Below are 14,407 nucleotides of genomic sequence, written 5' to 3'. Positions count from 1 at the left end.
TGACAGAGGAAGGTAAACGCTGTCATGGCTGTTTGTTGGAGGTTTGTTGAATAAGAAAGTCTTGTGACCGTTCGACTTTCCCAGAATTCCTTTTTCTCACTTTTGGGTCCTGGGTCAGACTACCCCAAAAAAACAACCTATTGTATACAATATTTTTTTAAATTTTATTTTAGATGAGATTCCATTTTGATCCAGTTTGATGTATTACTCTATGTTTTATGGTGCTAAAAAGGCTCTCTGTGACGTGGAATTTATTTACTTTATTTATATTTTATAATATATTATTTATATTTATATCATAACATTATTTTATTATTATTTATATTAATAAAATATGTATTATTATTATTATTATTACTAATGACTTTTAAGGGTGTTCACACGGCTAGTTCCAAGACAGAAGGATGACACTTTTCATTTGTACATTTCGTATAGAAAGACACACAGACAGATATATACTATCTATCTATCTATCTGTCTATTAGATAGATAGATAGATAGATAGATAGATAGATAGATAGATAGATAGATAGATAGATAGATCATTCGATCTGGGGGGAAGTTTATGAAGTTAAATATGTTGAATCCAAACTTGTACATAGAATTTTAACTTAAATATTGAATCTGAACTTGTATATATTTTCACTCACATAAAAAATTCACACACCTAAGGCAGAAAAAAACCCACTCATGTGACGTTTGATATTTGGATGAATATACTTATATATTTCTTTTTTTAATTTAATTCGTTTTCCTGTACAACTCCAAATCTAGGGTCACAACCTCTCAAATCAGCCTTTACAACTTCACAAAATGGTGAATCTGCGGTCGTCGACTGCTGCTACTAACTCACTTACGCTAAATTGTTGGAAAACCCTCGTGCGGAGGATCAGGACGAACCAATCACAGATCAGAAAACCAAGAACAAGAAGACAAAGCATTATTTTGCTCTTCTCTCCATGTCTGTAGAGCCTGGCACACGAGCCAGGGCGACTTCCTTCCAAAGGCTTTTGTTTGGGTAGATTAGTACTTTAGTGAGGAGTAAATAGACGCACGCCACCAAAACCTCACATTCCTTTTAAGGTGTAGTCACAAAATGGGAGTGAATGTGTTTCTTTACGGCTTCCACAGCTACCAGCCACTTTGCAAGAAGTTTGCAAATTCATCGCAAGAAGAGTTGCAGAGGTCAAGGACCGCAGATTGGAGGTTTTGTGGAGTCGTAATGGCCAACTGATTTGTGCTTGTGATAAAAATGTGAGAGGTTGTGATTCTGGATATTTAGTCGTGCTGGAAAACGGCTTGAGGTTAAAAAAAAAATATATATATATATATATATATATGTATATATGTAAATTCATCCAAATGTCAAATGACATTGAATATTTTTCTGTCACTTCAAAGTCAGAACACAGATATTTGTTCTACAGCTTCTCGCGTCCGATTCTACAAGCTCTGGTATTTTGCAACATGTTGAGCTTCATAGAAGTCAGGGAGTGTAGTTCCACTTCACTCCAGTGAAAGAGAATAATAAGAGAGAAGAGAATAATAGGGAATAGAGAATAATTCATAAAACCCGCCGAGACAGTTGTGCCTCAAAGCCACTATGATATGATATGATATGTATATGGAGGATTCTGCAGTTACAGGCACTTTTGGACTTTTGGCTGTACACACTTTGAGATCTCTTGAAATATCACTCTTATTACTTCTTTATTTTTATACTATTTGTTTTAATATAATTTTGGATTACGGCTGTCACTGTATGGGATTAAACTATTTCCCATTCCCCCAAGCAGTCATAGGTAAATGTCATTCACATCCCATCATTATAGGTCTTTAAAAATGACATCAAGGTTAAGGCCTACAAAATGTGACAACAATCAATTCCGGTGATTCGTTCAATGGCATTCATTGACATATTTCCAACAGGAGTTCTTGTCTATCTGGATGTTCTCTAGAACACCTCCATTTTTATGTACCACTCCCTCGCACTGTTTGGTTTGAGGCCGTGTTTGACCCACTGACCTCCAAATCCCCAAACAGCTGACCCTGACATTGTGGGGAAGGAGTGGCTTGCTTTCTCTGTGTGAGGACCCAGCCGCACGGCTCCATCTGGGTCAAGCTCCGCTTCAGTTGGGGAGCATAGGGGTCGGCGGTGCGGGTGGTGGGGGCGGTGGGGGTGGATGGCGTTCCTCCGAAATACCTCTCTGACAGGAGGCGATGACACCTGCCAAGCCCGGGAGACGTCCTTTCCCTCCAGAGACGCTGCCGCGCCAAGGTCAAGTCGTCGAAACAACGCCTAAAAAATGTTAAGTCCGCTGGAATTCCTTTTGCCCACGGGAAGAGTCTGAGAACAGTCAGTCATCACGGCTTCCAGTCAATCCGCTTGTTTTAATAATGGAAGGAGGAGGAGGAGGAACCGGAGATTTCAAAACCGCAATAGCGACGGAGTTTTCATCCCAACATCTAGAAATCCCAACATCCCGACGTCCCGACCGGCCAAAATTAATATTTACACACGCCGTGTTGGTTCACTGTCGGTTGTTGAAACAGTTGAAGTGACGGATCTCTTCACCTCCCTTCTCACCGGTAACCAATGGGAAGCTCTCCTCAGTGGCATTAGCCCAAACAAGCGGCGCCTTTGATATTTCGACGCCGTTCAAAGGTTAAAAATGAACATTACGGGGTGATAAGGAGCCCAAAGCCCAGTGATCTCCTCCACCCTCCTACTCCTCATTATTTTGAATAAAGGAGCGAAAGGCCATTTGAGAAACCTTTTGCACAGTTGGAAATATACAAAGATTGCTCCCAATTTCTGCAAACCTGTAACAGTTGCAGATAAATAAGTTCAAAGATGAGCAAACATAAGGACTTCAAGGGGAGACGTCTTTGTGAACTCAGCGCTCGGTGGCGAAAAACAAAGGGACTTGAGGAAACGCTCGACTCGCAGCTGATTGACGGCTGCAGGTCCGGACAGGAAGCCTTGCCTTCATGTCTAGACTCCACCAGCCAGACGCTTCCCACCTCGCAGTGAGCACCGAGGGGATTTACTCGCTCGCACTGCGTCCAAAATCACACTCTAACCTACTCTTGAGCGCTCTCACACCACCAAATTTCTGTTGGAGCGTTTTCACCAGAGGACGCATCAGATAGGATGTGAAAGGCACCAGGATGACCTACTACATCCGGTGGGATATGGTGGTATGCAAACTAGAGGTGTGGAAAATACTCGATTTTAAGACGCATCGCGATGCGGATGTGGACGATTCTCTACCGATGCAGTGACAGAACATCTTCAGGAGATTGGAAATATAATTAGGCTTACATGAAGAAAAACAAACCCGGACCCTACCATTAATTAGCAATTTACGGATTTTATTATGATTAAAATAACAGCCTACACAAAAGTGAATTATCTCCATCGTGTTCGGGAAGCTCCGGTGATGAGGGAGATCATGTGCTGGACCGGCCAATCAGAAATCTCACTGCCGGATGTGCCGAGTGACGCGGAGTGTTTCGCTCCAGCCCCCGATGATGTCAGAGAGTTTACGGAAGCGGTGACGAACTTCATTGCTCAGCTAGTGGGAGATGTGGCTCCCATGGTTATGGTGCGATACCGTAGGTTTGACAAATCCATACAGAACGCCCTGGACGTGCGTACCGCCGTTTACGCCGCATCGTGGCTCGTGTCGGGGAACATGGACGATTAGAAGCTGCGTCCTACTAACTGAGGGGGGCTGTGAAAGAGGCGAAGCGTCGGTACATGGAAAGAGTGGAGTCTCAGTTCCAGCTGTTGGACACCAGTCACATGTGGCAGGGATTAAGGACTATAACGGACTAGAGAGGCAGAGCTACCACGGCGGTGAATGTTGATGCTTTCGCATTGGCCGCCTGGTTAGCACAACAGAACGGAGTTCCACCGCAGGAGGTGAGGGCACACTCAGCCTCCCTGAGCCTCTGGGACAGGTGAACGCCAGGAAAGCAGCCGGTCCGGACGGCATCCACGGACATGTTCTGAAGACCTGTGCCGACCCCAGTGTTAACCATCATATCCAACCTCTCCCTGGCGCAGGGCTTGGTGCCCATATAGAATATTGGGGATGCGAAACATTCTCGATTCATCGAGATTGCATGGTTGACAGGTGAATCGTAATCGAATCGAATCGTGAGGCCAGCGAAGATTCACACCTCGAACGCAAACATAGTGTGTCGCCCATGAAAACGAGCGAGAGGAAAGTGGAGCGCGATGCGGCGGCACAGTATGTCCGAGAAGACATCGGTCTTTTTACTCCCATACTAGTGCACGCCGGTCTACAGGAACAACATCCAGTGCAAAGTGCTGTCGGCCATTTCAGACGCAGCACATATTTCTGCCAATTTGTGCTTCGCTGCCCTCCAGGATTCTCAAGGCCGCAGACGCACAACAAACTGCAAACTGACTCCATTATTTCCTCCGCTAAATCACTGGACAAATCCTAAAATCCTGTCCCTGTCCACTGGATGACCAACTTGCCAAGTACACTCTTATGTTGCCCAGACTTCTTACATCCTGGGTGTTCGAGTAGTTGGTGGTTTCTAGGTGGTGGAGAGTGTGGAAAAAATGAAAATAGTACCATTTTTTGCAGGATATTTATGCACCTAGTCTGTGAAAATGCTCATTAAAAGCCATTTGAAAAGCACCTTATCTCATTGCCAACAAGATGGAATTTACTGCTTTGACGTTTTGAACAACAGCATTTGTTTTCAGCCAGATGGCAAAATGTTGGAAGGGGAGGGTTTACTCAAAAAATTCACATTTACGAGTTTTGTTTTTTTCCTGATTGTCCGCCGGGCAACCAGTTGTCCAATTGCTGCTGTTGTTGCTGAAAAGAGTATCCATATACAAAACTCATATAAACTGTATATATCACTCCATCTATTTGATGCATACATTTAAACAGTAGAATAACAGAGACTACGCTTAATGAAAGTAAACAGAATACAAGGGAATGTTTAGACTGCTCCCTCTGTTGCCACTTGAATACATTTGGTTTGCATGTGGTTTTTCCAGCCACAAATGGCTTGCGATGCAAACAGCCCCAGGGTCATCGGAAGCTGCTGCCTCGCTCAACCACAACATCTACTGCACTGCTGCTCGGGCTGAGGTACAATACCACCCACCAACCTAACCCCAATCTAGCCTTACAAGCAGGCATGTTTCCGGTCAACAAGGATGATTTAGTTGGCGCTCATTTCGATGATTTGGTGAACGCCAGTGGACCCACGGCGCGTTCAGGGATGGATGGTGTAGAGATATGGAGCGTCTCCGCGGATCCTCGGAGCGCTCCAACAGGACGCCAACGGGACGAAAATGCACTTTAGATGTTAGCAGGAAATTTTCACAACACCTTTCACAGGTCTTGCAGACTTTAGGGATGGAATAGTACAGGAATAAACCCTGGCTGTAGACACATTGTGCACAAAGGAGGAGTGATGATAAATATACATTCCTAAAAATACATACATAACAAACGGCATACAGCTAAGACGCGTTACCTGGTCATCACAATGGGCACGCCCAGACGGAGGCCTGGCCTGGATTGAGTCGGGCAAAGGATGGAAGCACCCGGGAGGGAGTTTCTGCTCGAGCAGAGCCTGGATCCCTGACCCAGACCCCTTGAGAAACTTCCTTGGTTCCTTGGGAGGGGAGGGGGAGGTACACTTGCTGCCCAAAATGACAAACAGCAGGCAGGCAGTGCTCCGCTTGCCAAACACAGCGCTCCGTGTTCAAATAGTGCTGACAGGGAAAACACGGCGCTATCCCCGGCCCTGCATGCTCTCAACTTGGCTGCTGAGGGTTTGGGCCCAGGCTGCCAGCAGACACACATGTCTGTGTTCCCTGGATGAAGCGGAGGTGAGAGGAAATATCTACAAGGGTCAAACCTTCCGCTGCGGCTGCTGGGGGGGGGGGGGGGGTGGCGGCAGCGGAGGATCTGGGGTTTTCTCTGTTTTACTCGACTTGAAGGTTCACACGGTCGCTTTATGCTGCTGAGCGAGCTGCGTGGACTGGGTTTGGGAAAACCGCTGGACACCACCTCCAACCTCCAGACCACTCCGCCGGGAGGCAGCAGCTCCGGGGGGTGGAGTGGTTGTCTGGCAACTGGAGGGTCAGTGGTTTCGATCGTGGGCTCCTGCCGGCTTATTTGCCGAGTCGTCGTTGAGCAAGGCACCTAGCCCCTAAGAGCTCCCGACGAGCTTGCACGGCTGAGAGACGCATGTAGCATGTGGAGCGCTTTATGAATGCATTCTATTTAACATTTACTTCCTGCTTGAACTCCCAATCGGTCTCCAAGCAAATCATGGGGCTTTGGTTAATGATTGAATGACACATATTTGCAACCGGTGATAAACGAAGCAGATTCTCACCAACACTACGAACTAGTGTCAATAATGGAGGGAAAAAAGTGAACATAGGGACAACTTTAAGGAAGGTTTTGAGTATGTTCCTGTAAAGATACACTCCCTGAATAGACCTGTCACCAAAAGTGCTGCAGTCATGCATTCATGAATAATGATGTCGATTTTAGCCAAGTAACATATAAAAAGGGGCTGGAAATGTTGAACTTTTGGCGCTAAAAAACAGTTTTATGTCAAAAAATCATGATGATGACCATGCATAGACACGGTTAGACACGGACAAACGTTCAGCATCTTAAATAGCGGGAGGTGGGCTTTGAAGCCCCGGTTGAATGAATGAAATATGCACAGGCTTCAATGGCGGAGAAAAGGGATTGTTTCATTTTTTTACGTTTTCATGCGAATTCTTGGTTCCATCTGACAGTGATAAATCTGCAGTGTAACTGTCCCGAGCCTCTGGTTCCCTCCGAGTTCAACGCACATTCCAGTCATCCATTTCCTTCTGATGGGTTTTAATTCAGCCGAGCATAGCGTTTGCTATTGTGCCGTCCGCTGCATTGATTAACTGCACATTGCTGCGCTCATTTTCAAACAAATCCATCAAACTCCAGTTTCTCCTGGAACTGGAAACAAGCGTTCCCAGGGTTCCAGGACCAGGAAACATCTGACCCGGATTAAAAACCTGAACGGGGATTCCAAGTTCTGCTCGTTTTTTTTTTTGTTTTTTTTTTCTCTCTCCTGTAACTGCTTTTTATAGCCATATCATAATTTCAAATTAAAAACATAAAGTTAACTGCGATGGAAACCGCTCGACACTAAACAGTGGCGGATGTGGCCGGCAGCTGTCCAAACTGGAGTGCCGACCAGTAAAAACCCGGAGATGTTGGCGAACACTAAGCTGATAGGCTGGCGAGGCCCGGAGGCTGAAGAACCAAACCTGACAAAGACCTGGATGGAAACCTCTAAATGAGCTGAAATGTGGGAAAATATCCATAACACTACTGAACACCTTTACTAGTTTCAAGGAAAATCCCTTGGAAAAGAAAATGCTTCTCCAGATGTGTTTTAATGTGCTTTATGCGAATGTCACACAGAATCCCACAAACTGGAAGTCCGTACATTCCTGTGGAGAGTCGGATTCCGCACGTGAAAGGCTGTCATAAGCTCCGCCCCCTCCGAGAAAAGCCCCGCCTCCTCCGGGACGCTGAATCTCCGTGTGCGTTTGAGGCTTTGGGATGCGTTTTGGGAGCTCTCCCGTTTCCGCCTGAAATATTTTAGGATGTGAAACCCAGACCCAGTTCATCCGACGACCACGAGGGGGAGGACACGACTGTCGGGCACGATTATGGATTCAGTGTGAAGCGCGCTTTAGCTATACGCTGACATGGTTATTTTTGAATGCGCTGTATGCGATTGTGTGATTTACACGTGTATTAAAAAGTTCTTACGGTGAACGTGACCTACTCCCTTTGCTATTTCTCATAGGTCTACATCTGCAGCTTTGTGTCTGCAGCGGAATATCATTTATTTCTCAGGTTACTGAGCTCTGTTCGCCTGTCAGTCCTTCTAAAGTATTCCTGTAATCTTCAGCGCATCGGCAGCATCTGCGATCGCTGGCAGGTCAGATGTGATTCCTGCTATTTCTCCAGCGGAACCGAGTGGGAACATTTTTCAGGTTACACGCATCCCATACAAATATAAGCAGATGGATTCCTCTCGGAGGGTCCTGGCATGTGGTTACGGGTGAAAACAGGACCTTCTACGGGAAACGGAGGCTCGCCACTTAACCGTGAGGAGGGATGTGGAGAGGCGGTCCCTGGAACGTGCTGTTTGACTTGCAACTTTAATTTTATCTGGAGTTGGAACGGTAACTTCTGGCAGAATGGGGAAAAAGCGGTTGTGAATATTAGCAGGGATTGAGTTTTAATGCTCAGTAATCCGGTGGAGTGTATTTTTAGAGCGGTTCGGCATGTGGTGAGGAGGCGCAGTGTGATTTCATTTGTACAGGAATTAACCTCTCAGACGCAACACAGAGATATTCCGTGGGAGTGGCCATTTCTCTGCCAAATCAGCATTATACTGCCGTTTGCATTGTTTTATCGAGCCATTAAAGTCCACTCAGTGTAGTTAAACTGTGAGCACAGCCCGGCCAAATCATTTATAGAAAGAGACTATCGCTACGGGCCTCAATAAAAGACACGAGCCCAGGGATCGCTATCTGTGAAGTCATCAGCCGCCTTGTGCCAAATCGAAAACGTCTGGGGAGCGTAACGCTCGGCTAGACATGCCAGTTAGGCCTGGACCGCTCTCTCTCTCTCTCTCCCTCTGTCTTTACAGATCGATTTGATATCGATCTGGAGATCTGTCTCCGACACACCAGTCAGAGATCAGACGACTGTTTTTCAAAGCCTTCTGATTGCCACCCCGCCCCCTGCCCCCGGCGTCCACACTCACGGCTCATTCTCCCCATTCTCAACCGGCCCGACGCGCTCGGCTCGCTCAGCGTACCGTACCCTGATTTACTACAAAGAGGCATTCACACCGTATTGGTGTACGTCATAATATGTGCATCTCACGTTGAGGTGAGCCGTATCCCCGAGGTGCTAAACCGAGCCTGAGGCGGATCCGAAGCCACGCCTCATTAAAGTGTTGGTTCCCACCCGTCATTTATAACACTAACAACCTCGCTGACAATGTTACTACTGAGAAATGTACCACTCTGATACAGCTGCGTCTTTGAGAAATAGTCAACCTATCCATTACCTGAATCCTTGAACTGACTTATTAGGATGGAGTCCTACGTATATAGGAGCACCACATTCCTACCTCACATTCATATTCTTTGGTATGGAAAGAAAATCTAACTCAGGGAGCCAATGCAGAGCGCCACCAGTTGGGTCCAAACCCCTGAACGTCTTGTGAGGAGACAGTGCAAAAAGCTGAGACACTCTACCAGTACCAGTACCAGTACCAGTACCAGTACCAGTACCAATACCAGTACCACCACCAGTACCAGTACCAATGCCAGTATCAATACCAGTACCAATACCAGTACCAGAAACATTACCAACACCACCACCAGTACCAGTACCAAAGCCAGTACCAGAACCAGTACCAGTACCAGTACCAGTACCATTCAACTGAGGTTCATCACAATGAAGTACAGTGTAATGAAAAGCATGTCAGCAAAAATCTCCCATAGTATAGATCTCACAGCCTTTCCTCATTTCTAACTGAGACTAGAAAAAAGCTGGATAACGATACGACAAATGTCCATATATTCAGACTTTATGAATATTGTTAATTTTTAGTCCTGATCTTAAAATTGATCATAAAACCGGGTCTGAAATATTCAAGGGAGTATTAAACTTGGTTTCTTTACAGCAGCCTGTGAAAAAGATGAAAGTGATGGACTACAGAGGCCTTTCTGAATACAATGGTGAAATATGTCAATGTGCTCCACGTTGCCATGCGCTCCACCCAGCGCTACACCAAATATTACCCTCAACTCTACACCCAGGTCGACACCCAGTCCTAAACACATCCCTACACCCAGTACTAGACCTGGCCCTATACCAGCCCAAAATGAAGCCCAAAACATTGTTCTACATCCAGTCCTAAACCCAGATTTACACCCATTTCTACACCCAATCCTACACCCTTTGCTACAGCCAGCCCTACACTCAGTCCTATCAGCCCGAGATCCAGCCCCTTACTCAGTTCTGTGCCGAGTCCTATATCCAGCTCTACATCAACACTACACCCAGCCCTACACCCAGTCCTACACCCAGTCCTACACTCACCCTACGCACAGCCCTACACACAGCTCAACTCCCATAGTACAACCAGACCTAGATCCAGCCCCACACCCAGCCCTACAGCCATTCCAAGTACTGGACCGGGACCTACACCCAGCCCTACACCCACCTTACACCCAGCCCTATAGCCAGTCCCTATCCTCGACAAAGATTTACACCCAGCCCTACACCCACCCTACACTCCGACCTACAGCTAGTCCCGGTCCTAGACCCAGATCTACACCCAATCCTAAACCCAGCCCTACAGCCAGTCCCTGTCCTAGACCGAGACCTACACCCAGCCCTACACCCCACCCTACAGCCAGTCCCAGTCCAAGACGGAGACCTACACCCCGCTCTACACATACTCTATACCCAGTCCTATACCCTGCCCTACATTCAGTCCCAGTCCTAGATCGAGACCTACACCCAGCCCTATACCCACCCTACACACAGCCCTAGAGCCAGTCCCTGTCCTGGACCGAGACCTACATCCTGCCGTGTACTCACCCTATACCCAGCCCTAACCCTGCCTTAGACCCAGTCCCAGCCCTAGACCCACACCCTGCCTTACAGCCATCCTATACCCTGCCCTACACCCCGTCCTACACCTGGTGCACAGGCTAAATGGAATTCCTCGACCACGTGTGGAGTAAAGCCATCAGACGGTCGATGAATAAGTTACATAATTCAAGCATCATTCCTGTGTGACTGCAAAACGAACCTGCCCACACCGCACACACACACACACTTGCACACACACACACACACACACACGCACACACACACACACACACGCACACACACACACACATACACACACATACAAACACACACACACACGCACACACACGCACACACACACATACACACACATACACACACACACACACACGCACGCACACACACACACACACGCACACACACACACATACACACACATACACACACACGCACACACACACACACACACAGGGCCCTTAAACCAACAAACACATTGATTGGCAAATTGTCCATGATGGCACAAAATAATTTGGGGTTAATTATTTACTCACCCCCATGCAATTTCTGTTGCAGACCCCAACTGATTTCTACTGAACGGGTGGGGGGAGGGGGCTTTAAACATTGACAAAACCGGATTTTGATAGCGCAATTCAGAGTGAGTTCAGAGGGTAAAGGCAAATTACAGCCCGGAGCAAATGCCATGAATGAAGCCTTTTTCTGATCCGAGAGGAAACTCGTCCCCGGGGAAATGGAATTCAGAGGGTTTTCCCCCTTAAACACACACAGGTACACATTAAAGGTAAAGGGTAATTTCCACTTCCTATAGCCAGGATAATGCTGTTTGAACCTCAATGAAACGCTCTCATTCATCGAGGCTTAAACTCAACCAAGATGTCCTTTTATACAGTGGTGGAAAGTAATAAAGTAACACAGAAGTACTTATTACTGTATTTAAGTACAATTTTCAAGTATATACAGTTTCACAGACTTCCCGCTTTTACTCCACTGATATTTCAAAGCAAATGTCTATAGTTTTTGCTCTACTAGTAGATTGTCTAAATAAGGCTTTATCTAAGGCAAGCCAAAGCGAAGGGTGCTTATCAATGATCCATGAGGACCATATCCTTGTAAATCACTATGACACCTAAGGTGTTATTATAAATTCTAACCCGGATCTGCATGATGTGCTACAGTGATAGGCCTACGTTATCCAGTATTATCGCCTTTGTTCTACCAGGGCACTGGATATGACAAAAACCTTTACTTTGAGAACTTAAAGTACATCTTACATAATCATATATTTTTACTAAATGTCAATGTGGGACTTTTGTGTCAGAGTATTTGAACTTTTACTGAAGTAAAAAGGAAGGAGAACCTCTTCCACCCCTGTTTATTAATATATGTAATTTAATATATACTTTTTGAGCTATAGGGTTAAATTAAGATAGGACTTTCTCATCCCAGTACTTCTCTTAATGCGACAGGGTACGTTGGGCTACGTTGGGTATTTTGGGAACATTGGGTAGATCTGGAACTCACCGTTTGGCTCTTTGACACTTGGAAGGTGAAACTTGCTGTTGTGGGTGGATTCAGCCTCCGAACCATAGTGTTGCAGAAGCGATGCGAGGAGGAGCAGTGAGAATGGGAAGATCATTTGGATGTCGGTGTGCGGTCCCGAAGCTGCGGACTGGGTCTCAGCGCTCACCAGGAGGACCGCATCTGCACAGGGGGGACGTGACGCGGGAGGGAATCCACATGCTCCTGATCGCCGACTTAGTTCCGCGTTCAAGAAAGTGAATGTCGTATCCCTAAATCATCCCCAAATCCCTGCGCTGCCTTCCAGAAACGTCGGAGTGGAGTGCTGCGGGCGTTGCGCGCTTTTGGTGCGTCTGCCGGAGGGGCGCACCTGTTGGGTGGTCAAACAAAAAACTTGTTCAAAGTTGGAAAAGGCTTTTCTTCATAGCGATATCCTCCAACAAGAGTGTTTCATATTGCATATGCCGCAAAATGAACTGAAATAAACAGGTTTCAATGCATCATAATGGGTGCATTGGCTGGGGAGCGCGTCCAGGCTTTGGTTCCTCGCTCAGATCTTTAAATAAAACCTCCCAAACGCAACCCGATCCAGTGTGCGGGGTGAGAAGATCTGCAACCCGACATGAGCTCCTCTGTGGGAGCGAGTCGTGGACCAGACCGAGCTGAACACCAGGGGATGGAGGTCTGGAGACGGAGTCCAGGATCAGTCCGACCTGAAGACCAGGGTGGAGGTCTGGAGACGGAGTCCCGGATCAGACTGGAGACCAGGGTGGAGGTCTGGAGACGGAGTCCCGGACCAGACCGAGCTGAAGACCAGGGTGGAGGTCTGAAGACCAGGGTGGAGGTCTGGAGACGGACTGGCTGCGCAACAGGTGCTGTGCGTAAAGTTCTGCAGAAACTCCTGAAGTTTAACTGTTACGCTGCTGCTGCTTTTGCAGGAGGAGGAGGTGGAGGAGGAGGAGGAGGAGGGACAGTTTCCAACCACCTCCACTTCACCGCTCTTTAGATTGGAATGAATGGATTTTGAACTTGGAATTGGTCCCGATGCATTCCCAACCTGCACGACGAACAACATGTTTGTCAGAGTAAAAGTGCTGAGGGTGGAATTCAAATGCAATGGGAGCAAGAAGCCCAATCAATTAAAGATGAAGCAAATAAACGTGACCATCAATAAATCACAAAACCCCCTCTGTAAAGACACATTTACTGTTTACTGTAGGGATATATACAGTACACACACACACACACACACACATATATATATATATATATATATATATATATATATATATATATATATATATATATATATATATATATATATATATATATATATATATATATATATATATATATATATATATAGTATAGGTATATATATGTATATATAGGATCACAATCATGATAATAACGAAACATAATATTTGGCTCAGCATTTGACATAGTTTAGGAAACATAAAGAAAACCGCTGAATTGCAATTATTATTATTAGTCGTAGTATTATATGATACAAGGCCTATTATTATGGCTTTTATTTCTTTCCATTATTATAACTTCGCCATTTGTACCAGTTTGCCAGGAAACGTCCTGCAGGATGTAGATGACATTGTGCTGAGTCTCCTCCTGACTTCAGCAGCTTCATCATTAATCCCATCCGGTGTAAATGTACTTTCTCCGACGGGAGAGAAGCACAGGACCAAGCGGCCCGGACGAGCCCTGCGCGGGGAGCCTCGCTGTGCAGACCCCCACGCAGATGAAAGAGCAAGCTGGGGGGGGGGGGGGCAAAACGGTCGAAACGTGCTGTGCGTGTGTGTGCGTGTGTGCGTGTGTGTGCGCGTCTGTGCGTGCGTGCAAGGAAGGAAATGTTTCGGGGCTTCTCAATTTGTCATATCAGAGCGGGGCCGCCTCTTGGAACAACACAGCCTCCCGTTCCCAATTTCCTCGCTGCCCCGCGCTGCGTCGGGCTCTTCAGCCGCGTCTCGGGTGGTTCCTCCTCCTATTGTTGCACCGCGCACGCCACAGACACGAGGAGCACCGGGAGCCGGAGACATCTTGAACCTATTCAGCCTGACCCATGATGTAATGCTGCAGATATGTACACCACCCCACCACCCACCCCGCATCCAAGCCCACATCCAACCCCACCACCCACCCCGCATCATCAACCCCACCAC

The 14,407-nt window shown here is 46.6% G+C and overlaps 1 protein-coding gene across 1 annotated transcript in view; it reads right to left on the bottom strand.

Moving 5' to 3' along the window:
- pdgfc (platelet derived growth factor c) overlaps positions 1–12,519 on the bottom strand; it is a 64,044-nt gene extending 51,525 nt beyond the window's left edge. The window contains exon 1 of the mRNA XM_080008280.1: positions 12,237–12,519. Coding sequence (XP_079864406.1) covers positions 12,237–12,351 — 115 coding nt within the window. The 5' untranslated portion in view covers positions 12,352–12,519. The remainder of the gene's footprint in view (positions 1–12,236) is intronic.
- Between the last annotated feature and the right edge of the window lie 1,888 nt (positions 12,520–14,407).

The sequence above is a fragment of the Zeus faber genome, assembly GCF_960531495.2.
Source record: "Zeus faber genome assembly, chromosome: 10".
Taxonomy (NCBI): domain Eukaryota; kingdom Metazoa; phylum Chordata; class Actinopteri; order Zeiformes; family Zeidae; genus Zeus; species Zeus faber.
The sequence above is the reverse complement of the archived record's forward strand: the minus strand, read 5'-3'. Positions and strand labels throughout refer to the sequence as shown.